Genomic DNA, 27067 nt, shown 5'->3' on the forward strand with positions numbered 1-27067 from the left:
CTACCTTCAAACAATTTTATATTGCTTCTTACATTAATACTAGAACTTTACAGTAGTATACTTGTATTTTCTCCCTCCTATTATTGGGCTTTTAAAAACCCATACTTCTACTGGTTATATGTCTAAATTTTACTTTTTAAAACATTCATATTTTTGCTTTAAACATTCCATTGTCTTTGAAATATATTAAAATTTGAGAAAAAAAATTTTCCTTCTCCACATTTTTACAATTTCTTATCCTCTTAATGCTTTGTGTAGATTTGAGTTTCCATCTGGAGTAATTTTCTTCGGCCTGAAAAACTTCCTTGAACATTTTTAATAGTGTGCAAGACTGCCAGCAAGAAATTCTCGCAGCTTTTGTTTGTCTGGAAAATGTCTTTATTTTGCTTTCATTTTTGAAAGATAAAAACGATTTTAGAGAAAACTTGCAGAAATAGCAGCATTCATGTATCGATCTTCTCCTAGTTAACACATACACAACCATTTATCAGAAACAAGAAAGTAACACTAGTACAATGCACCTTTTCTGAGCACTTCTTTGTTTTCTGGCACTAAAGATGTTCCAGGAACATCTTGCATTTCTCCTACCTCAGCTCTGGGAATCAACCAGTTCTTTGAAGAGCCCTGGTTACTTTTATTGAGGATTTGTAGAGTCCGAGATCTGGACATTAAGCATGCCCTTTGCTACCAGAGTGTCATTACTTTGAGGCCTTCCCACAAAACAGAGGAAATATATTTATGTATACTAATCCATGCACATACACATACCTACAATTCCATACCTATCTATATATATATACGTATAAGATAATCAGTTCATACTGACACCTCTGATTGCAATCCAACAGCACAAGAGTTCATCTAGACTTTCTCCTTTTCTTGTAACCCTCTTCTTTAACAATTAGAAACCTGGCTCTCAGTATTTAAAATCTGTTTACTTATATTTTGAGTCCTAGTATACAGTAAACCCTCTTAATGTACTCAATAGGTTCTTGTAAACTGGGACTTTGACAGATGCCATTCTCAGAGGGCCACACCCACTCAGGCTTGGACAATTATACACCAATTCACCTAACATGCATATCTTTAGGATGTGGGAGGAAACCAGAGTACCTGGAGAAAACCCATACAGACATTGGGTGAATGTACAAACTCCACACAAGACAGTGATCCTGGATTTTGCTTCTTATCCATGTTGTAATGAAAGAATATTAAACAAAACTACATTACTTGAGGACCTGCTACATACATAAAGTAGTTTCAGACTTGCTAACCAATGCCCTATGAGAAACTAGATTTGTTAAATACTGGTATACAATTTTCTTTTTATCTTTAGTGTTACAGTATCTAATCAAAATACTATTTTCTAAAGTTACTTTGATATATTTATATCCCCCCCGCCCTCTTAAGATTTCTCTTCATAGATGGTTGGAGTAGGATATGACACAGTGTATCCTACCTAGGTTCATTAGATCTATGGAATTATAGCTTTCATCATATTTGGAAAATTTTCAGCCATTGTTTCTTCAAATGTTTCTTCTGCAACCACAGCTCCCACCTGAGTCTTAGACTCTAAATGTACATATATTAGACTACTTGATAATGTCACATATCACTGAGGCTTTTTCCTCCCAGACTCCCCCCACCCATGCTTCATTTTTAAAAAGTTTCTATTACCCTTTCACTGATCTTTTCTTCTGTAGTGCCTAATCTGCTATTAAACCCATCTGCTGAATTTTTCATTTCAATTGTATTTTTCAATTCTAGAAGTTCTAATAGGTCTTTTTTACATCTTGTATTTCTCTCATGCTCACACTTTCCTTTAAATGCAACATCTGTCTTCTAAATTTATCAACCCTGCCATTTCTAGGTCTATTTCCATTTATTGATTTTTTCTACTAGTTAAGGGCTACATTTTTCTATTTCATCATTATGTCTAGTTATTTTGGATTAGATTAACATTTTGTGTATTTTGTCAATGCATGAATTTTTTATTTAAATTTTAAACATCCATTGCTTCTTTTTAAAAAATACATTTTTACTGATTTTAGAGAGAGAAGGGAGAGGGAGAAACAGAAGCATCAATTAGCTACCCCCTGCATGCTCCCTACAGGGGATCGAACTCACAACCTGGGCATGTACCCTGACCAGGAATGAAATCGGCAACCTCTTGGTACATGGGACCATGCTCAACAGAGATACACTGGCCAGGGCAATGTATGGATTTTTTAAACGTTAAGTTTTGTTCAGGTAGGCAGCTAACTTAGTTGAGAATCACCCTAATCCTTTTGAGGCCTGTTTTTTCAGCACAGTTTTAGAGTAGGGCTGGAGTAGCCTTTTCTCTCGAGTTACTTTAGCCCTACTCCTAGGGAATGCCATTTCTGGGGTCTCTTCCAAATGGCCCTGATATTCAATGAAATCTCTCCACTCTAGCTGGTCAGAACTAAAATATCTCCTAACTCATTATAAACCTCAATACTTTTACCAGCTCTCTGGTAATTGTTCTCCCAATAGCTGTTGTTTATCCAGCCCATGGAGCCCCATGCAGCTTAATATCCAGACAAAGACTCAAAGGAACTCCTCTGCAGATTTCTAGATCTGTTTGTATAACTCCATCTTCAATGGTAATTAATTCCAGCCTCCCCAGTCTCTCATTTCTATTTCCTTGGCCCAACAGGACTGCCTTGCTTTGTTTAGATCCTGCACCGGAATCTAGACAGCCAGGGAGATAGCAGAGCTCAATTTGTTTTCCTTCTCTTGGGGATTGCAGTCCTGCCCTGCCTGTTACCAAATTTTTAAAAAAAGGTTGTTTCATGTGTTTTGTCCAGTTACCTAGCTGTTTATGGCCAAAGGGTAGTCTAGTACCAGTTACTCTGTAATATCTAGAAGTGAAAGTTCTCAACAGCTTTACTGTCTTCTAAAGATGAAGCAATCCTTAATCTCTTTTGGAATATGTTCAAAATAATTTGAGAACCCAACGAAAATCATGGATCCTATGCTCAGTCCCTCTGCCTTCTATTGTTTCATGGTGTTATTCTTTCAAGGTTGTAGGGCCAATTTTTATTTCCTGAAAACTTGCTAAGGTTGGAATTAAAATATTTGAGCCAGGGAAGTCTGTTTTGTTGTTGTTGTTGTTTTACTTTTTTATAGAGTGTCTCCTTTGATCAAAGTTCAGAAAAAAAATCCAGCTACTATTCTTTCTCCACATGTGGCAGCAGATATTTCTCATATCTTCATGGCAACATACTGGCAGTTTGATACTACAGATTTAAGAAACAAAGCCTAAGTAATCTGGACTTGTACCTGATTTCTTAATTTGCTTTCTTTCATTATATAATTATTAAAAAGCAAATTATTTTATTTTACTACTCCCGATCTTGCCACCAGCAACAGTGATACTGAATTATAGATATATATGTGGTAGTCTTCCTTATCTGTGGAGCATACGTTCCAAGACTCTCAGTGGATGCCATGCACAGTACCAAACCCTACATATATGGAGTCTTTCACTATACATACATATTTATGATAAAGTTTAACTTATAAATTAGGCACAGTAAGAAATTAGTAACAATAGCTAATAACAAAATAGATTATATTGTAATAAAATTTATGTGAATGTGTAGATTATATTGTAATAAAATTTATGTGAATGTGGTCACTTGTTTTAGTAGATCTCTTGCTGAAGTCTTCATACAGGCTCAATGCTTTCTGTTGCAACAAGCTGCTGTCAACTGGGAATGCATTTTCTGTTCATGTCTTCCACACACAAACTTAATGCCTTTTCCATATTAACGAAGCATGTAATCATGCACTGTGGCCATAATTTTTTGTTGTTTACAATGCAAAAGTGAAACTAGCACAAATTTCTTTTTCCTTCTTCACTATTTCAAGGATAGCAGATTCATTCTTACCAGATCTTAGCAACTTCAGCATACAATTTTTTTTTTCTTTCCTTATTAAGTCAAGAACTTTCACCTTTTCACTTAAAGGAAGTACGTTCTCTTTGAAGTCTCTCTTTAGCATATCTGAATTGCCAGCATCACTATTCTTGAGTTTTGGGGCCATTAAGTAAAATAACCACCTGTGATTGAGCAGCAGTTGATCTGATAACTAACATAGCCACTAAGTGACTAACTGGGAAGGCCTAGTACACAGTGTTGACACTCTGGACAAAGGGATGATTGACTGACTTCCTGGATTGGATGGGGCAGGACAGAGCATTGTAAAATTTCACCACTGCTACTCAGAAAGATGTGTGATTTAAAACTGATCATTTCTGGAATTTTCCATTTCATGTTTTTGAACCAAAGTTGACTGCAGGTAACTGAAATTGCAGAAAGCAAAACCATGGATAAGGAGGGGCTACTGTATTTCACATACATACCTACTCATTCTTCTCTAAGTGCTGTTAAAAACTGGCACTTTCCTAGATTACTAGTCCTTGGAGCATAAGCCAGTCCTGTCAGGCCAGATGCATGTAAGTAAATACCTCCTCAGAAATCACCATACTCAACAATAAGTACTTACTGATTTAAGTAATGGAGGAGGTTGAGAAGGTAGAGACAGAGTAAACAGGAAAGAAGAGCATTTTAAGATGCTTGATATTTGTTAAAAATCTATTGACCAGAATTTAAAGGTTTATTTCTGAACTCTCAATCAATTCTAATCCACTGATCTGTATGTCTATCTTCATACTAGTACCACACTGTCTTGATTACTATAGCTTTCTTGTAAGTTCTGAAATCAGATAGTGTGTCTTCAACTTTGTGCTTCTTTTTCAAGATTATTTTGGCTACTCTGGGTCCTCTGAATTTTCATGACTCTTAGAGCCACTTGGCAACTTCTAAAAATAAGTTAGCTAGGATTTTAGTAGGAACTACATTGAATCTGTAGATCACTTTGGGCAGTACTGCCATCTTGCCTTCTGATCCATGAATATTGGGTATCTTTCCATTTGCTTAAATCTTCTTTAATCTCTTTGAACAGTGTTTTCAGTATGCAAGTCTTGTACTTCTTATGTTAAATTTATTCCTAAATACTGATTCTTTCTGATGCTATTATAAATGGAATTATTGTCTTAATTACATTGCTAGTATATAGAAATACATTTGATTTCTGTATATTGCTCTTGTATCCCATTATAGACATTTTTCTTTTAAATGATCAAAGTGTTCCCTCCCTTTTTTGGTTTTGCTTTGTTTTGTTTTTAATTGATTTTAGAGAGAGGGAAAGAGACAAAAGGAGAGAAACATCGATCAGCTGCCTCCTGCATGCCCCCTACTAGGAACTGAGCTGGCAACTAGGGCATGTACTCTGACTAGGAATCGAACTAGCAACCTTTATGTACATAGGACAACATTCAACCAACTGCACCAGAGTCCAAGACCCATTTATAGACTTTTAGAAAGCAAAGCATTAAAATTACAAGTGACGACAAAAGTCATTCTAACAAAAAATAATTCCATCCAAGTAAACAAAAGCTGACATTACACAGTTATCCTATCTAATAAAAGAGAAAAATGGTAATTGGCGTACGACGATACCCTTTTCATTGGCTAATCAGGGCTATATGCAAATTAACTGCCAACTAAGATTGGCAGTTAACTGCCAACAAGATGGTGGCTAATTTGCATATGTAGGCACAATGCAGGGAGGTGAAAGGGAAAGCAGGAAGAAGCCCCCTGCCACTGACAGTGATCGGAAACCCAGGGGGGAGCTAAGAGCTGGGGGGCAGGGCAAAGGCGGCCCTGGGGCCGCCTTTGCCCTGCCCCCCAGCCATGATCAGAGAATCAGGCGCCTTTGCTGCCCTGGCCAGTGATAGCAGGAAGTAGGGGTGGAGCCAGCGATGGGAGCTGGGCACGGTCGAAGCTGGCAGTCCCGGGAGCTAGGGGTCCCTTGCCTGGGCCTAAAGCGAAGCCCACGATTGCGGGGCCGCTGCAGCTGCGGGTCCCCGCTGCCCGGGCCAGATGCCTAGGCCAGAGGTGTTAGGCCTGGGCAGGGGCGGAGCCTGTAACCGCAGGGAGCTGGGGGGTCCTCTGCCCAGGCCTGACACCTCTGCCAGAGGCCTCAGGCCTGGTCAAGGGGCCGATCCGGTGATTGGTGATTGGAGGGTGATGAGGGTCAACTCCTCTGGCCGAGGCATCAGGCCTGGGTGGGGGGCGGAGCTGGGGATTGGGGGGATATGATGGTCCCCTTGCCCAGGCCTGAAGCCTGGGTCAGAGGCCTAAGGCCTGGGCGGGGGCCAGAGCCAGTGATCAGGGGGAGATGGGGGCCCCCTGTCCAAGCCTGACACCTCTGGCAGAGGCGTCAGGCCTGGACAAGGGGCCGATCAGGCGATTGGAGGGTGATGGGGGTCTACGCCTCTGGCCGAGGCATCAGGCCTGGGCTGGGGGCAGAACCAGTGATGGGGGGAAATGAGGGTCCCCTGCCCAGGTCTGACGCCTCTGTCAGAGGCGTCAGGCCTGGGCAAGGGGCCGATCCTGCGATTATAGGGTGATGGGGCGTCAACACCTGAGGGCTCCCAGTATGTGAGAGGGGGCAGGCTGGGCTGAGGGACACTCCCCCCCCCCCCACCACACACCCAGTGCACGAATTTCGTGCACCGGGCCCCTAGTTTATATCATAAAAGGCCTGTGGTCGTGACGCCGTAACGGTGGAACGACCAAACAACCAGTCACCAGGAGGTGCTGGAGCACCTCTGGGGGCCCTCTCCCCACACCCCCGGGGAGCCAGCAGCGTCCGTGGAGCGTGTGAGGCATCGCGGGGCAGTGGACATGGCCCTGATGGCAGGCTAGGCCTAGGGGACCCTACACGCACATGACTTAATCGTGCGCTGGGCCTCTAGTCTATAATAATAAAAGCATAATATGCTAACTAGACCGGACAGCCTAACAACCTTCAAGACGTCATTCCGGACATCCTTTCTGATGAAGCCATGGCGGAGGGGGCTAAGGCAGAGGCGGTTAGAGGTGATCAGTCAGGCAGGCAGGCAGAGGTGGTTAGGGGTGATGAGGCAGGCAGGCGAGTGGTTAGAGGCGATGAGGCAGGCAGGTGAGTGGTTAGAGGCGATGAGGCAGGCAAGCGTGTGGTTAGAGGCAATGAGGCAGGCAGGAAAGCAGTTAGGGGCAAGGAGGCAGGCAGGCGAGTGGTTAGGGGCGATCATGCAAGTCAGGTGAGTGGTTAGGGGCGATGAGGCAGGCAGGCAGAGGCGGTTAGGGGCGATGAGGCAGGCAGGCAGAGTGGTTAGGGGTGATCAGGCAGGTAGGCAGGTGAGCAGTTAGGAGCCAGCGGTCCTAGAATGCAAGAGGATGCAGGCCAGGCTGTGGGGGACTCCCCCTGCCTGCCCCCGCCCCCCGTGCATGAATTTCTTGCACCAGGCCTCTAGTATATAACAAAGCCCCCAAATTGCTCAATCTCTAGGTATAAGTCAAGATAAAGAAAGTCTTATTTGTTATGTACTAATTTTAGAGAAACTCCCTTAATTCATAAGGTCGTTTAAGATTCTTAGAAGTAGTATAGTTAGAGAAGACAGCTGGGAAATCTGAAAAATTCCACAATACTTGTTAGTAGACAATAATATAAAAACAAGAAGAGCAACACCATAAAACCAAAGAATTAACATGTTTCTCTGTACACAAAAGTATGCCTTTTGTCACCCAGCTAGAAAAAGTTAAATTTTCTCATTTGAAAATATGATTATCTGTTAGGTTATATACCGTATATCAATAAAAAATACAAATCCTGTGTGAATTCACTTTAGGAATTAAGAAAGGCAGTATGGAGCACAATAATTAAGAGGACACTGGCAAACACGGTCTCTGGCTCTGCCGCATACTAGCTGTGTTGCACTGGGTGAAACTTGAACCTCTCTAGATATACCTCTGGTTTCCCCAACTACAGTATGAATTACGATTTCCAATATGTTGTGAGGATTAAATGAGTCCATGCGTAGATAGCCTATTATGTTAAAAACCCCCAATGAAGCTATTAAATTGGTTCTGAGTACTCCTCTAGCCACTCAACTTCAGCCTTCTCCCTGTCGAATGCTTTGCCACTAGTGAGACAAACTGTCCATCCTCCCTGCAGCTGCCCTTATCGTTTTCTCCTGATTAGGCATCTTGATCCAGTCCAAACTGTATCCCAGACAACAGCAAACAGCATGACTCTTAGGTCAGCAACTCTCTTGTGAATTTTCCCCGAATTTGCTCACTTATCTCCAAAACTTTGTCTGCTTCCCACTTTCCACTCCCTTTTATGGATATGACAACTTGTCACATAATAAAAATTATTTTATTTTTTAAAATATATTTTTATTGATTTCAGAGAGGAAGGGAGATAGAAACATGAATGATGAGAATCACTGATCAGCTACCTCCTGCACGCCCCCTACTGGGGATCGAGCCCACAATCCGGGCATGTGCCCTTGACCGGAATCGAACCTGGGACCCTCTTCAGTCTGCAGGCAGATGCTCTATCCACTGAGCCAAACCAGCCAGGGCAATAAAAGTTATTTTAAACTGTTAAAAAATAAGTTCATATACTATCTCTAAAGGCCACCAAATCGTCAGAATCTAGGACTTTTTGATTAACTGTTTCAAATTTACTAATACATAATGTTTACTCTCCACATAATATCATGACAACCTGTCATTTGTCATGATACTTTTACATCAGAATACTTTGCAATGGTATTTGTTTATCCTGTATTAGATAAAAACACAACTACTTTAAATTTCTGCTAAGTTATTTGGCTTCCACAAACCTTTACCTCCTCCTCACCTCTAGCTTTCAGCTCACATTTTGTTTTGGCTAAAAAAGAACAAAAACCCTTTCAAGCAATCTCTTCTCTAGCTTATTTATCAGAAGACAAAACATCTGCTTAAACAAGTTAAATCTGCACTGATTCATTTAGGATACCACCAGCCAAAGCACAACACCATTTCATTCCAGCAGAGTAGTGGAATTTGAACATTGTTGGTACGTCTCTTGCCAAATAGTTCCAATAAAACAGTGTAAACTTAACTACAAAGAGGGACTGCAAAGCCAGTAAAAGATGCAGTGAAAAATGATAGGGGAGAACTACTAAGCCACTGACAAATGAGGAATGAATATAGAACTAGAAACAGAAGAATGATAGCACAAATGGACCTAAAAATAAAATTATATGAACAAAATATTAAGAGTCCCTGAAAATGAATGCTTTAAAATATATTTTAATGACTCTATGTTCACACTATAAAAGTAAAAAATAAGTTTAAAAGATCTTATTTAAAAAAATTTGTCAGAAAAAGTATGCCAACCCACACTAGAGTCTCTCTCAGTGCTAAATGGTAACTACGAATTAAAATTACAATCTAAGAAAAAATTTATTTTAAAATAATAGACCCATAAATAAACTTTTTATGAAATAAATATATTTTCCAAAACAAAAATAAACTAGTGAGAAAGAGTGGCATGATTTTATAGTTTTGCAAATTTAATGTCCAGCTTAATAGACAATTGGATTTTCATATCTGCTTCTGCAATCTGTTGCAATATGCTATTTTGGTTGAAACATATGAAGAATATGAAAAAAGTCTAGTTGCATACAGATATGTAGTTGGAAAGGGAGGAGCATTTTCAGAGCTATTCAGATAATTCTAAATATTCTTCTTGGACACTATAAAAGTCAATAAGTTATAGTTTCTTAGAGATTAGTCGCAATGTGGAATCTGAAACCTTAGCAATGAATATTTCATATTACATTAAATCCATCTGTTACTTTATACTTTGATTGTATCTTTTTATCCATGCATGATTTTATAACACCATGTATTGGTCATTTGGAAAATATTGGTTCACTACACAGTTCTTCCAAATGTTGACACATTTCATTACACAATATGAAAAAAATCATATTCATTAATATTACCATGGACATCATCAGGGGGATCTCCTAAGTACTGGAAACCTGTCAAGCTCATGGAGGGAGACAAAAATTTTCCAATAATAATGTATTGTCAGATGAAAAATGTTTTTAAATATATGAGATCATAGAGAGGCATAACACAAATCAGAAATTCTTAATTTCAAACCGCCACTGAAATATAAGGAGGTGCATCAGTGGTCCTAGCCATAGTGTACAGTATTCTCTTGAGGAATATGTATGAACTGATATACTAACTGCTCTCCAAAAAAAACTTACTAAAAACAAAACATAAAACTTCTACAAAAGAGGTGTGTGATGTCATTAAGTTTGCTTAGCTGGCTTTAATTAAACCCTGCCCACACAATCTGAGAAAAATGACTCAGCAAGACTCAGCCCATATGTTAACAAGAGTTAAGAGATTAACACTATTAAGTTAAACACATATTTCTCTAACATGCCCAATTTACAAATATAGAAAGATGCTCAGAGGTTAAATGACTTGCTCAAGCTCACAAATTAAATTAACTCTGATTAGAACCCTGCCTCTTGGCTCAATATTCTAATATATTTGGCACTAAAAGTCCATTTCCAGGAAAAATTATAGGCTCATGGTCACTGATAGGTCCTTTTATACAGTCTCCCATGCTCCTTAAAGATTAAATCACTCAATGTATATATGAGTTTAAATACATCTTGATAAATCTTTAACTAGAATCCATTCTGCATTATCACCTGGGCCAGCCATCTTTTTTTTTTATTTAAATGTCACATTCCTCTCAAACCTTCAATGAGATTCAAATCCTTAGCAAGGACTACCAGGCTCTGCTTGATCTGGCCAACACCTGCTCTTCGACATCTGTTTCTGTTCTCCCTACCTGACTCACACCAGAAACACAGACCTTCTTTCCGTGTTTGCACTCAATAGCCTACCTTCTCACCAAGGACCTTTCTGTGACTCTTTCCTCTGCCTGGGATGTCCTTCCTCTCCTTCCTCTTTTCTCCTACCTTACCCCAATAACATCTCAGATACTGGCATAAATGTCAGTTTCTTAGGAGAGAGAGCATTTCCTGATCCACCTGCCCATGCCCTGAAATAGATTAAGAATAAGAACCTCCGTTTATTCTGATTTCACATTTCTGGTTTGGTGTTTTTGTTTATTGGATGAATATTTATCATCCCGCCAAACTGCTGCAGGTAAGGGGACCACTAAATCTGTTTGACCCGAAGAGTCTTCATTTGTCATGTTTTCCAACATCCTGTCCACATGTATTAACTGCCTCAGATTTTACACTTTTAACATAGTTGCTTTAAAGTAAGTGGAGAGGGTTTAGTAGACCTTCAATTGGTACTAAAAATTCTGCCAAGGACTTACACTGTTATGTGAGACAAATGTGCAATGTAAACAGCAACACATGGTTAAATCTAAAAAGATGACCAGTGGTAACCTGCCCCTTTCCCAATCCTCTACAAATGCAAAATACATTTCCCCTTCCAGCACAGCAAGCTGATATCAAGTGTAATAAAAAGCAGCCAACTCCTTCTGGTCTTAACAGATGTTAGGAGGAGAATGTTTAAAACTGTTGCTTCAACAAGATGCAAAAAAAGTCATCAGGTTACCAGACAATGGAATAAATAGGAAACATGGAAAATTATATGTATACATGAAATGTGCATGAGCAGTCCTTTCGGGATATACAGAGAGAGTATAAATGCGTTGGCTACAACGATTCGATCATTATTTTATAGTGTATATCTGTAACTAATCTAACCACTTAGCATACCAGCCAGGGCTACATTCATTTCCTTTTTTTGCTACATTCATTTTTAAAAAATAATCTTGTCTATTTAAAAATGCATACCCAGGTTTTTGTGTGCATTTTTTGGGCGGGGGTGGGGGGGGAGAAACAAAGATAGAGGGAGAAATGTCAATTTGTTGTTCCACTTATTTATGTAGTCTTTGGTTGATTATTGACTGTAATCGAACCTGGGACCCTTCAGTCCAAAGGCCGATGCTCTATCCACTGAGCCAAACCGGTTAGGGCCACATACTCATTTTTTAAAATAACTTTTGAAAACTGTTTTTGAATAGACAAAAACAGTATCAAATATTTCAATAAAAATCAGCCCTCAACATAAGGGTTTGTAAATATATACATTTTGAGAAATGATGTAACTATTTTTAGCACTCTCTTGTTCATGGTTTCCCCAAGACCCAGCACAATGCCCACAGCGCTTCCTAACTGAACAGCTCATCCCTTCAACCTTTCCAATAGTTTATACAGATTAGAGACCTGATATAAATGAATTCACAAATAAGGGGGGAACCTTCTGTCACCTACTATAAACTATTTCAGTTAAAGATATTATCAATTACTAGTTATCCAAGTTAGAAATCTAACTGATTCCTTGCTCTCACCAATCTTGTCCCCAACATCTAATCACAATAAATCAAATCTATTTCTTTTTAAAAATATATTTTTTTTATTTCCAAGAAGAAGGGAGAGGGAGAGATAGAAACATCAATGATGAGAGAGAATCATTTATCAGCTGCCTCCTGCACACATCGAACCTTCAACCTGGGCATGTGCCCTGATCAGGAACCAAACCGTGAGCAGCACCTAGTTCATATGTAGACATTCAACCATTGAGCCACACTGGCTGGGCCAGCTCTATTTCTTTAATATTTTAATGCTTATCTTCCTAGCTCAGCCCCTCATCATCTCTCTCTTGGATTCTGCCCAGCATTTTGCAAATCTTTTGCCTCCATGAACTCCCATGTTAATAGTTTAGTATGCATCTCTTCATATTCTTTTTTACACAAAGTATATAAAGCACACTTTTTAAACAGGAAAAAAGTCGTATCTTGTATCTGAAATCACTGTCCTCTACTTCAAACTTTTGATAACCTTAGAAAATCCAAATTCCTTAACAAGACTTTCAAGGCCTTCTACAATCCAGCCACAATTTATATCCTGCATGGCTTCCACTCTAGCCTCTTTATACTACCTGCAACCTCCAAACATACCATGTACAAACAACTACATTCCTATTCTGTTCCCTCTACCTGAACATAGTCCTCAAACCCTGTACCTTACTAATCATGCTTTAAGGCTCAGCTTAAATGACCTCCTCTGAGGTCTATACTCCCAATCAGAGCTTACCAGGCCCTCCTGTTTCACACATAACATCTTTACATAGCTTTATTATAATTTTACACATTTTATTGAAGTTAGGTGAGCAACAGGATCACTAAATTGTGAGCTCTTTGAAAGAGAAACTTTCATATTTTTTCCTTTCAACTCTACACAAGCATCATGCCCCTTATACACAATACTAGAGTCCCAATGCATGAAATTCGTGCAAGGGGCTCAGCCCTTGCAGCCCTGGCTTCATCTGGAAGGTTGTTCGGCTGCCCGGTCTAATTAGCATAATACACTTTTATTATTATAGATAAACCCAACTAGAGGACTGGCGCACGAAATTCATGTACGGGTAGGGTCCCTAGACCTGACTGGTGGTCAGGGCCGATTGGAGTCTTCCTTCCCCAGGCTGCCAACCGCTGGCTGGGGCCTTCCATCCCCCTGCGCCACCCCGATGGTCAGCGCATGTCATAGCAAGTGTTCGAACTCCCAGTCAAACTCCCAAGGGGACAATTTGCATATTAAGCTTTTATTATATAGGATAAGTGCTTACTGAAATAACCAAAATTCCTTGGTATCACATTGGTTGAAAAGACTTTTCACCATAATCCAGATTTCAACTGCTAACTCCAAAAAAAATTTAATTACAAGGAAATATATACCTCAGTTATTTTTATTGTCAACAACTTTCTTTCTGTAATACTCTATCAAAAGAGATAGAATAAGCCACTTTCTAAAGTAGTATTTTTAACTTAAAGGTCTGTTATATTTTCATTTACAACCATTTTTTTAAAATCTGGAAATTTACCAGACACATGCTATGAACTAAAATTTAGCACTGTTCTAATATATTTTAAGTAAACACAGTTAATTTGAGGTAAAATTAAAAGCTTTTCCTCAGTTTATTTGTCATTGGCAAAATTATCACACGCCCAGCAAGAGTCATATTCCCCAAATTTAAGTATTAACAGTGCCCAGATAAATGTCTTTGGAACTTTACAAACAAATTCTTTCATTCTAAAAAATAGAACCAGTCTTTCTGAGGCATGAAAATGAAATAATTTACTTCAGATTCTTAGTATTCACTCAAAAACTGAATACCAACAAATGCCAAAAATGTAAAGTAATAGGTCATAAGAGTTAATAAGTAGTAGGTAATAAATAATTTAATAAGTATTATGCTCATAATAGGTACATAAAAAACATTTCTGACAAAAAATTAACATAAATACCATATAGGTACGGAAAAGTGTAGATTTCAAAATCTACAAAACAACATATGATTATGCAATTCCAAGCAGGCACGGGACAACACTGTTTTCAGGAAGATGTATTTTAAACAGTCAAAAACAAATTAACAAAAATTCTGAATTATTTACTCTTGAAATTAAGTTAGGCTATAATGCTTTCCTTAAAATTAATATTTAAAGCCCTGGCTGGAGTGACTCAATTGGTTGAGCATCATCCTGTGCATGGAAAGGTTGCCAGTTCAATTCATGGTCTGAGCACATATAGAAGGCAACTATCTCACCCCCCTCTCTCTCTCTCCTTCCCCCTCTTCCTCCCTCGCCCTCTCCTTTGCTCTCTCTAAGCATGTCTTTGGGTGAGGATTTTTAAAAAAATTACAGATAAATAAAAAGCCCACTATTCTTAAGGGAGGCATATTAAGTTTAGAGCATGGCTGACCTCCTGGAAGTCCATCTTAAAGGTTAGGCATAAGCCAGTTTCACAAGGTGCTATTTATGGCTCTGACATTTTCACATCTGTGCAAACCCTTTTGAATCCATTTAAAATAAATCCATTTATTTAAAGGTATTCTTCAATATGGAAAAATCTGTATGTTTATCTTCAAAACTGGTCCATTCACATTTCAAAGGAATCCTCTGACAATCTTAGTACTTGAGGATTGGTGTACTTTATCCACGCTCATATTTTGTTTGTATATTCACCCTCAGGCTTCACTTTTCCATCGATGCATCCAATTTTTAAAATATTTTTGACTATAAGAAGTAATTTTTGTTATTTTAAAATAAATAACTTATCCAGCATCTTGTGGAACAATTATCCCACTAAAGTTAAAGCCTGATTATACATATGGCACTAAAACTTGGTCTTTTTAAATTATGGAAATATAGTTTTAATAGACTATATATTGGCTTGACAGGGAATAGTTACAAAATAGGCATATTAAAGTAACCACCAGATATCAATTTAACAAAAAATTGGGATAAAGAGTGGGATGAGATTATGAGAGGTTAAAATTTTCATCTAATATTAAATTATGACTCAAGAAATGGCAGTATTTGAGCAATTAGAGCAGCGTGACTTTAAATCACTAATCGGTCAGTTTCTCTGTGGAAGAATAAACTTCAGATTGCATCTAAAAACAAAAAAAAAGAAAAAAGAAAAGAAAAGAAATGGCAGTATAAGCTTATCACTTGAAAATACAGAGGTATATAATAGAACAAAGAGCTAGAGGATGCCTCTAGAGCAGACCTGGGGATAGAACAAGAGATTGCTTTCTTGGTTACAGTAACTCTTTTAGCAATATTTTATTTCATATATATATATATTTGATAAAAATTAATTTTTAAAACCTTTCAGAAAACAGTATAAATTATTATAAAAGGGTCAATTTTCACTCCTGCAGTATCATACAGAATCTCTGAAGCCTTCAGACCATCTGCATCATCTGAGATTAAAAAAAAAAAAAAAAATGGCCCTGGCTGGTTTGGCTCAGTGGATAGAGCGTCAGCCTGTGGACTGAGGGGCCCAGGTTTGATTCCGGTCAGGGGCATGTGCCTTGGTTGCGGGCACATCCCCAGTGGGGGGTGTGCAGGAGGCAGCTGATCGATGTTTCTGACTCTGTCCCTCTCACTTCCTCTCTGTGGAAGAATCAATAAAATATGTTTTTAAAAAAATGCCTGCCATATGTAAAAGACCATACATACATAGGCTCTCATGTAAATCGAAAACTATAAAACTTTTAGAAAAATATCTTCAGGATCTAGTATCAGACGAAGTTATTAGACACCAAAAGCATGATCCATAAAAAGAAAAATTAACAAATTAGACTTCACAAAAATTTAAAACTTTTGCTCTGTGAAAGCCCATGTGAAGAAGATGTAGACTGGGAAAAAACATGTGCAAACCACATACCCAACAACGAATTTGTATCTAAAATGTATAAAGAACTCTCAAAACTCAACAGTAAAAAACAATCCAATTAGAAAAATTAGCAACTGACTCAGACATTTCATCAGAATATATACAGAGAGCAAAATAAAGACATAAAAAGATTTCTCAACATCTCTGGCCATCAGGGAAATTAACTTTAAAACACAATGAGATTATTATTACACACTTACCAGAAAAGCTAAAATATAAAATAGTAACACTACCAAATTTTGGTAAGGATACAGAGAAATTACATCACACACATTGCTGATGAGAATGTAAAACAGTGCAGGTACTCTAGAAACAGTTTGGTAGTTTCTTACAAAACTAAACTTGTAATTACTATATGACCCAGTAATTGCAGTACTGGGCATTTATCCCCCCAAAATGAAAACTTATGATTACAGAAAAACCTATGCAAAATATTCATAGAAACTTTATTTATAAAAATTGGAATCAGCCCAGATATTCCTCAATGGGTGAATGGTTAAACTGTGGTGAATGTATACCATGGAACACTACTCAACAATAAAAAAGAAATACTTATGCACACAACTTGGATGAATCTCCAGGGAATTATGCTGAGTGAATAAAAGCCAATCTCAAAAGGTTACATCCTGTATGATTCCATTTACATTACATTTATAAGATGATAAAATTTTATAGAGAACAAATTTTTGGATGAAAGTAGGGGGAGGAGAGAAAAAGAATCTATCTATATAAAACCCTAATATGCAAACAGACTGAACGGCGGAACAACTGAACAACCGGTCGCTATGACGTGAGCTGACCATCAGGTGGCATGCACAGAACATGGTGGGTGTAGACCACAGTGAGATGGTGGAGCAGGTGAGCGGGGGCACCAGACCAAGGCGGGGCACCTGTTGCTATCATTGGGGCGAGCCTCTGGTGGTTACTGAAAATTCTTTGCTGCCGCGCGCTGCAGTCCTGCCCAGCGCTCACACCTGCTGCTGGCACCGAAGCCACCACTCGCACCCACTGCCAGTGCCCAGCGCCAGTCCCTATCGCTCAGTGCCATTAGTGGGTGCAAGTGGCGGCAGCTGGCCCCGATCGCCCCTGAGGGCTTCTCCACCACCCCCTGCTCCTGAGGGACGATCAGGGCAGCAGCTGCTGCCATCATACCCACTGCTGGCACTGGCCCCAATCGCTCGGCACCGTTAGTGGGTGCAAGCAGGGCCAGCACCATCAGTGCGTGGAAGCAGCGGCAGCGGGAGCTGCTGGCAGACAGGGGACCCAGGGGCCGCAGTAGGAGGAGCCAGGCGGGGGCACAGAGGATGGGCCAAGACCCACCCCTGTGCCCACCGCAGCCTCGCAGCCCAGTTCCTTTCAAGGTGCATGAATTCGTGCACTGGGCCCCTAGTCTATAATAATAAAAGCATAATATGCTAATTAGACTGGATGTCCTTCTGAAAGACCTTCCGGATGAAACTGTGGTGGCAGGGGCCGGGGCAGAGGCAGCCGTGGCAGCAGCGGGGGCTGAGCCCCTTGCACGAATTTCATGCACCAGGCCTCTAGTATAGTTATAAAAGAATACCCAGGCCCGGCCAGCATGGCTCAGTGATTGAGCATTGACCTATGAACCAGTAGGTTATAGGCAGATGCCCGGGTTGTGGGCCAGATTCCCAATGTGGGATGTGCAGGAGGCAGCTGATTAATGATTCTCTCTCATCACTGATGTTTCTATTTCTCTCTCCCTCTTCCTTCCTCTCTGAAATGAGTAAAAATATGTTAAAGAAAAAAAAAAGAAGAACCAGGATCCTTGTCCCTTGGAACTGTTCAGTATCTTGACTGTGATGGTGACTTATACATGTGATAAAACTGTAGAGAATTTAACACACACACACACACACACACACACACACACACACACACAGTATAAGTAAAACTGGGGAAATCTGAATAAAAATAGTGTACTACCACAAATGTCAATAACTTGGTTGTGATTATATTCGTTTCACAAAACGTTACCATTGGGAGAAACCAGGCAAAGTGTACAATGGAGCCCTCTGTATTATTTTTTACAACTGTATGTGAATATACAATTGCCTTAAATAAAATTTTCAATTAAAAAAATCTGCATAAGCATTGCTATTGATAGGAATAAAACAAATCAACACTGTCCTCTGTTCTGATTTTGATATGTTGTATTTTTTGAGTCTCCAGAATAACATTTTTTCCATTTTCTAATGTTTTACAACCTTGGATGCTTTGTTTCTGGGTCATACTGGAAACTTAATGTTCCATCACCAGTTGCTGTACTCCTCAAAAACATATTATTTTTCATCTCTGGAAAAAAGGATAAATATCAAGCAATCACTTTTGCATGTAACCCTATATGGCACTGTCATCAAAGAAAATTTCTCATTTTGGATTTCCCTTCAAATGAGTTTTCTTCACCAAATTTTTAGTCTTAATCTTTTCAAATTCCTTTTCTTATAATCCAAATTACTTATTCCATTAATTCCCAATATTTATCTATTTGAAGGAAGCAAACCCATGACCTTTACAAGACTTTTATCAGTTTTATGGATTTAGACAATGTCCTATTAACCCCAACACCCTCTGAAGCTCCTTTAAACTTCCTTTATGACCTATCTCCATAAGCAGTTTTCCCATGCAGATCTCACTAGCCAATCAAACAATTTATATTTTGTGCTAAATAACTATTGTAAATTAACACAACAAGCCTTTGCTTCTCTATTCACCATAGATCCTACCACAGAAAAAACTGGGCAGCCTTGTACTTTTAAAAGTTAAAACAGAATGCCATTATTTCTTCTATCATTCTTTCCATTTTATAAACCAAACATGAATATCAGTATTTCTTTTGCCACATCTTGTACACCATTATACACTACAATTCTTGAAAAGAAAATAATTATCCCTAACATTATCAGCTCAGCTCTGCTATGTTATGCTCTAAATTTGCAAAGAACAAGTAAGCTGAACAAATCACTTGATATTTGGTACTGACTTGTTACTTCTCCATTTCTGTCAAAAAAACAGAACAAAAATACTGCAACTCTACTTTTCAAATTAAAATTAATGAGTAGGAGAATCATCCTATCAATTTTTCCATATGCGTAAAATAATGAAATTCTTAGAATGAGAAACAGGGCTATGAACAGGATAGGATATAGACTCTAATCAAAAGTTTTTCATATAATCTTTTAGAAAATTACTTCACTTGCCTGTTTCCTAACTCTTAAGATTCATTGTAGGGCGCTTTCCTGCATTAATATTCTGTGATTCTAACATTCCATGGAGTTCTATGTAAATACACATAACAAAAACACAAACTTCCTTCAATATCTAAAGATACAGACTAGTGATATTAAGCATGGGAAAGTACCATAAAGGGATCCTCTGGACTCAATGACCACTAGTTAACACTAGTTATTACATGGAATAGTGAGGAGTTAGCTGTCTGTAATCAGATGCTCTTTAGAGAGCTGGATTAAGTGTTGATTAGTTTTTATTTGTTTGGTTTTGGGGTTTTTTTGTAGTAAAATATACATAACAAAATTTACCATTTAAACCATTTTTTTCAATTGAAGTAAAAAACACACACACAAAAAACATAACATTAAATTTACCATGTTAACCATTTTAAATGTAGAGTACAGTGGTGTTAAGTATATTCACATTGTTGTCCAACAAATCTCCAGAACTTTTTCATCTCCCAAAGCTGAAACTCATAACCATTTCTTATTTCACCTCCCTTGTCCTCGGGGACTATCATTTTACTTTCCACCAGTCTACTTTCTGTTTCTATGAAATTGACTTTAGATACCTATAAATGGCATTTTAACAATTTTTAAGTGTATAATTCAGTGGCATTAAATATATTCATATTGGTATGCAACCATCATCACTACCCATCTCCATAACCTTTTCATCTTCCCAAAATGAAATCTGTACCCAATAAGCAATAATTCCCCATTAACTAAAATTCCGTACCCATTAAGCAATAAATAACTTCTTATGACCCAGTTTCCAGGCCCTGGTAACCACTTTCTACTTTATAAACTTGTCTATTCTATGTACCTCATATAAGTGATTTCACATAATATTTGTCCTTTTGTGTCTGGACTGTTTCACTTAGCACAGTGTTTTCAACACTGTGGTAGCATATATCGGGATTTCATTTCTTTTTCTTTTCTTTTTTTTTTAGGCTGAATAATATTCCACCTTATGTATAAACTACATTTTGTGTACCCATTAATCCCTTGGACATTTGAATTATTTCTACATTTTGGCTACTATGAATAATGCTGCTCAACAGATAATAACAAATGTTGATGATGACATGAAGATATTGAAACGTGGGTGCAGGACTAATGGGAATGTACAACAGTGCAGCCACGATGGAAAACAATATGGTGGTTTCTCAAAAAATTAAAAATATAACTATAATATGATCCAGCAATTCCATTTCTAGGTATATACCCCCAAAAGAACGGAAAGCAAGCACTTGAGCAGGTAATTGTATGAGGAAATTCATTTTTTATAAGTCCTAATTGGTGTGAAATGACATCTCATAGTGGTACTGACTTACATTTCTCTAATGATTACTGATGTAGAACATCTTTTCATGTGCTTCTTGGTCATCTGTATATCTTCTTTGGGAAAATGTCTGAATAGTTTTTAATCAATCCTAAAAATATGTGTTTGAATGAAAGAAATTCCTTAGGCACTCTGGCATTCCTGCAGCATGAGCCACTTGTTGCCTGAGTATCACAGCAAAGCACAGACATGTTTAATATGACAAAGGTTTTACTCATTTCTCTAAAAAGTAGCTTCTCCATATAAAATGGGCTCAGTTCAATTTAACCAACCAGTTCTTAAATGCAGATTAGTGAAACCATCCTACTCTTCTAAAGCCAGAAAAACACCCAGAAAGACAACAAAAAGGATGCGTTCATTATACCTTTCCTAGGAACAAGAGGCTTTACCAATTTAATTTCTTATACAAAGCCCAGAGACTCCATTTCCCATGAAAAGTATACCCTATGGAAAAAGTAATAATAGCTTGGCTAGTACAGCTCAGTGGTTGAGTGTTGACCTATGAAATAGGAGGTCACGGTTTGATTCCTGGTCAGGGCACATGCCTGGATTGCAGGCTCCATCCCTAGTAGGGGGCATACAGGAGGCAGCCTATCAATGATTCTGTCATCATTGATGTCTCTTTTCTATCACTTTCTCTCTCTCCCTTCCTCTCTGAAATCAATAAAAATATATACATTTTAAAAAAGTAATAATAATCTAGAGGTGGGAGGATTAACAATACCAAAAGGTATACATTCAGTAAAACAGCCCACCAAAAATTTCTACATAGTCTATGTAATTGCCATTATCACTATAGGGTAATGCTTTCCTGAGCTTTACTGCCAAGAGGGTTATGGTCAGATCAACCACTGAAATCTGCTCATTCAAAACCAGTAACTCTGTTTAGCAAATACTTCTCAATCTTTGAATTTCCAAGACCAGTTTTACCCTAAAATTACTCTATTAGCCAAACAGCTGATATTCTTAAGTAAAATCTGATCCCAATCTACATCACATATATAATACTCAGGAAGTAGGTAGACAGGAAAATATTAAAATAAAACGAGCCCCAATTCTGTATTAGAGAATCCTGCTTGTACTACCTGTCTGCCTGTTTTCAATAATTATTTATCACGAACCCATGAAATGCAAGGACTCTTCTAGGTGCTTAACATCTATCAGCAAAAAAAGAAGACAAAGATCTCTGCCCTTGTGGAGTTTCTACTGTCCTTCTATTCAGTTTGAAATTAGTGAGTATGGAACATACCAGTAATTTTATTTTTTGCAATCATCTGCAATAAATTTTATGAGCATCATACGTAATTTCTCATATAGATGTGTGGAAACTGAAAGTATACAGAAAAATTTAAATACAGTAGTCTTTGTGAGCACTGGAAGCAAGCACCATAAGCCTATAAAAATTATTTCTTCCAAGAATCAATAACCAATAAGTAACTGAAATGGCTGTGCCTGAAAAAATGGTGGCTTTCTTTATATCGACAGTTTGGCCCCTCTGAACCTGCAAGATAACAACTTCTATTCCAACCTCAGGAGGTTTTCACTATCAGGTGACAACTCAAATTTCACTATCATTTATAATTAGAGAATATTTTAGATTTTTTTTTAAAAAAGCAAAATGAAACAGAAAAAAACTCCTAGTCAACTGATAAAATTTTAAATGTCCTAAAAGTAGTGTATATTCAAAGGATTTCTAGTTATCTGCACATTAGACAAATGGCTAGTTTAGACAAACTATATAGACATGCACTGTCCAATATGGTAGCCAACTGCCACACTTAAAATGTGCCTAAATTAAAATGAGCTGTAAGTGCCCTAGCTGGTTTTGCTCAGTGGATAGAGCATCGGCCTGCGGACTGAAGGGTCCCGGGTTCAATTCCGGTCAAGGGCATATGCCCGGGTTGCGGGCTCTATCCCTAGTAGGGGGCATGCAGGAGGCAGCTGATCAATGATTCCCTCTCATCATTGATGTTTCTATCTATCCTACCCTCTCCCTTCCTCTCTGAAATCAATAAAAATATATTTTTTAAAAAATGAGCTGTAAGTATAACATACACACTGGAGAAAAAGAATGTAAAATATCGCAAAACTTTTTAATATTAATTACATAATAAAACATTTTGAATAAAGTAAGCAAAAATATATTATTAAATTCTTCTTTTTACTTTTTTTTTGGTTAATCTTCACCTGAGAATATTTTTTCCATTGATTTTTAGAGAAAGTGGAAGGGAAGGATGGGGGGGTGGGAAGGTGGGAAGGAGGGAATGAGGGAGTGAGGGAGTAACGGAGGGAGAGGGAGAAACATCTATATGAGAGAGACAAATCAACTGGTTGACTCCCACATGCTTCACTCTCCAAAGGCTTGAACCTGCAACCCAGGTGTGTGCCCTTGACTGGGAACAGAGACCGAACCCGAGCTCTAACCACCAGCCAGAGCATCTTTTACTTTTTTAATGTGGCTACTAAAAAATAATATCTTTGTAGCTCACATTTTTTTTTCTTTTGGACAGCACTAGATTAAGACAATATAGACTTCTAAACCTGCACACAGAGCTAATACATGTTAGAACTGTACTCAGAATTTTATATTTATTTATTCATTTCTCAACTTATACTGTTCAACAAACCATATAAAAATAATCAAACATATCAAACATTTTTATATCAAAATGCAGAAGTCTCAGAATCTAAAGTGAAATTGTTTAGCAGAGCACTCGCAAATATGAGGGTGGCCACTTGTGTAGGACATTCAATCCATAAAGTAATTTGTTCTGCCACCCTTGAGCAGCAGAAGGGTCACATATTCTATATATAGCTAATATGTACTGTGCCCTTAGTGTGCCTGGCACCGTGCTAGGCGCTTTACTCACATTGACCCATAAAATCCTCATAACTATCCTATGCGGTAGATACTATCATTAACACTAAAGAAGAAACTGAAACAGAGATATTAAGTAACTTGCCAAAGTGCCAAAGTCCCATTAACCTGCCAAACAATTCCAACCCAGCAGGCTTTATCCAAAACCATCACATATTTTCCCACGTAAAAGGACTACACAAAAACATTATGTCATTATCTTACAGGATTATGTTTTAGTGGAGTGTGCACCCATTACAAAAAAGAGTGGAGTAGATGGAGTTAATGCTTTGTTTCCTGCTTTCCACCCCACCCTTTTCAATGGCAGGTTAAAGTTGATCACATGAATTAAATCCCTGATCTTACTACAGGTTTCTTCTACGGATCCCTTTCCCAGAAAGGCTCTATCCCACCCCTCTAGTCCAATTCCTATCTGTCATTCAGGCTTTATTTTATTTTAGAGAAAACGAGGAATTGAGAGATAGACAGAGACAGACATTGATTTGTTGTTCCACCCATTTATGCATTCACTGGTTGTCTCTTGCATGTGTCCTGCCCGGGGATCAAACCTTGGCATATGGGGATGACGCTCTAACCAACTGAGTGTCCCAGCCAGGAGGCTTCCCAGGGGTGGGCAAACTTTTTGACTCGAGGGCCATAATGGGTTCTTAAACTGGACCGGAGGGCCGGAACAAAAGCATGGATGCAGTGTTTGTGTGAACTAATATAAATTCAAAGTAAACATCATTACATAAAAGGGTACTTTTTTTTTTTTTTTAGTTTTATTAATTTCAAACAGGATCCGGCCCGCAGGCCGTAGTTTGCCCACGGCTGTTTTAACATCATCTCCATGCATGCCAACACAGACTTTCCACAATTGAGGCTAGTCACCCCTCCTTTCTATGCTTACCCCTAATGTAGCACTTTGCACACTCCAATGTGGCTGTCCTCACTAGACGGCCCCCAGAGGGGTCTCTTATCATCACTTATCAGCAGTGCCTACCACAGTGCCCAGCATTACGGACTCGATAAATGTTTGCTTGACTATCTAATCACCTAACTCACCCAGCTACAACTCAAGTGGAATATTAAAAGTAATCTTAGTGGTAGGAGTGCTAACCCACAGGCAGACACAAGTTCTAAGTTTCACTAAATTTATGAGAGGTCAAGAGAACAGTAAAATACTCAGGAAACAATTATTAGGCTGTCACTCCCCCTCCATAAAAAGGGGAACTAAATAAAAATCTATTTTAAATGATCACTTGCTCAATTCAATGTCAATACAACTTATGAGAATGAATTAAGTAGCTGAAATATATGTCATAAGATACAAATCAACTTCAATAATGCTATAAATTGTATGAAATCAGCTTAAGCTTGATAATTTCCAGAGTTCAAAGACTGCAGTTACTTTTAAAAATCGTCTAAACATAAATCTAGTTACACTCAAAAAGATAAAAATTTAAAAAAAAACAACCCACAAAAAACCAAAAAGGAGTTTCACTGCACTGTCCCAAGACCGAGTGCGGGCCTTCAAGGGACAGAGGCAACCAGGTGTCCTTTAAGGTATTTACTGGGGGCGGGATTCGCATACAATCCATTCCACACAATTGGTGTGAATGCCACTAACCGTTCCCACCAGGGTCAACAGGGACTTTCCTAGAGCCTTCCCTTTTCTTTTCCTCAACGGGGAACCGATTAAAAAAAAAAAAAAAAAAAAAAGGTCCATCTTCAGAATCACAGTAATTCTGAAACATGAGGTGAAAGTACATGGGAAGCCCTCTAGGGCTATGACTGGCAAAATACTGACCTGCAAGTTCTAGCGTCAAGTGAAACAGAAACTTTTGGGGGGCGGGGGGGGGGGGGGGAGAGAGAGAGAGAGAGAGAGAGAGAGAGAGAGAGAGAGAGAGAGGGCAGATCCCCTCCCCGGAGACTGCTGCTCTGCCGTCGTCCCGGAAAGCTCAGTGGAGGCCGGTAGGCCAGGGTCCCACCCCAAGCACCGCGAGCCTCCGATTGTTTGACACATCAATGAATCGGTCACCTGAGGCCCAGCTCCCCTCTCCCCTCAAGCTTTAGCGATTCCTCCCACCAACCCTCAAGTTCACTCGAAGTCATGGCCATATGGAATCTTCTCTGTACCCTGAAGTACAGACCAGGCCTTTGCCAAATGACCACCACCGGCCGCTCCCAACGCCACCACTAGAATCCAGCCCGTACCGATACCGACATCTGGGAAGGCCACATGGGTATGGAAAAGGCCAGTCCGGTCGCTTAAAGACACAGTAACCTGTGGGAGCTGCCCATTTTGTACCAACGGGCACCGAGCGGGCAGAGAGGGAGACGCGGACGCAGGAGGCCGGACAGAAAGCCACGGGGAGACCCCGCCCCGGGGAGCTCGGTGCCGATTCAAACACAGTAACTTGGGTCTGTCGCCCGGGATGGGAATCACTGAAACAAAGGCGTCTATTCCGGGAAGCAAGATGTCCGGAGTGAAAAAAGAAACGGTTTGCAGCCACGCAGGCCACACGCCGTCCTCCCACGGGTCTTACCTATGGTGGAAATAAAGGTGGTATTGAAGGCATCGTCCGAAAAGCGGAAAAGGACGCAGGTCTTCCCCACGCCCGAGTCCCCGATCAGGAGCAGCTTGAAAAGCAGGTCGTACGTCTTCTTCGCCATTGGGAGGAGCGGCTCCGGCGCTCGCCGCGGGCGGCCCCCAGGGATCGGTCCCTCTCACTAGGGCCAACTCCTCGCTCGGGTGTCCTCAGGCCGGAGCACCGGGGAAGCGTGGGAAAAAAGGAGGGCTCGAGAGGGCGCGGGCGACCTCCGAACGGCCTCGTCGAGGAAGCACCGACGGTGGCGGCGTTCGGCGCTTCCGAGGGCGGCGACCGCGGCTCCGCAGCCTCTCCCAAGCCGCTCTGCCCGGTTCCGGGGAGTCGGTCGGGACAAAATGGCCTCCCCTCCCCCCTCAGGGCTGCTCGGCCGGGACGCTCCCACGGGCGAGCCAGCGAGCTCGGCCGTCGAGGGAGCGCGGAGGGCGTGAAGACAGTCTCTCTCCCGAGCCGAAACTCCGCGCTAGGGCACGGCGATGGCAGCCAAGGAGGACCCCGAGCCGAGAGCTCAGCTACATAGCCACAGGAAGCCGAGCCGCCCGGCCAGAGCCACCTTTTCCCCGTGCCCTCTCACGCCGGCGTGCGCGCTGCCTGACTCACGCAGGGACGTAGGCCCGCCCTTCCCTCGCGCCCTCGTCCTGCGGGCCGCCTCTGCGCACGCGCGCCAGGGGCTCGGGGGGGGGCAGCCGGGGGCGGGGGGCGGAGCGCTGGGTCTCCGAGCCTCAGCCTCGGGCCAGACGGAGACGAGAGGGGCGGGGCGAGAGAGGGCGAGGCCGCGGGCGCGCT

The 27067-nt window shown here is 40.0% G+C and overlaps 1 protein-coding gene and 1 long non-coding RNA gene across 3 annotated transcripts in view; both read right to left on the minus strand.

The window, feature by feature from the left end:
* Positions 1 to 26879, minus strand: part of RAB10 (RAB10, member RAS oncogene family) — a 46090-nt gene extending 19211 nt beyond the window's left edge. Inside the window, exon 1 of one of the 2 annotated variants that reach the window (XM_059660364.1) lies at positions 26222 to 26879. In XM_059660364.1, the coding sequence (XP_059516347.1) occupies positions 26222 to 26348 (127 nt within the window). In that variant the 5' untranslated portion in view covers positions 26349 to 26879. The remainder of the gene's footprint in view (positions 1 to 26221) is intronic. The other variant, XM_059660363.1, reaches the window with a different exon arrangement.
* On the minus strand, positions 20392 to 26215 carry LOC132213570 (uncharacterized). The gene is made up of 2 exons (XR_009448026.1): positions 24502 to 26215; positions 20392 to 24292 (listed from the first exon to the last, which is right to left on the minus strand). It is a non-coding gene; the product is annotated as an uncharacterized LOC132213570 (long non-coding RNA).
* Positions 26880 to 27067: the final 188 nt, after the last annotated feature.

Source organism: Myotis daubentonii, chromosome 12 (assembly GCF_963259705.1).
Source record: "Myotis daubentonii chromosome 12, mMyoDau2.1, whole genome shotgun sequence".
NCBI lineage: Eukaryota > Metazoa > Chordata > Mammalia > Chiroptera > Vespertilionidae > Myotis > Myotis daubentonii.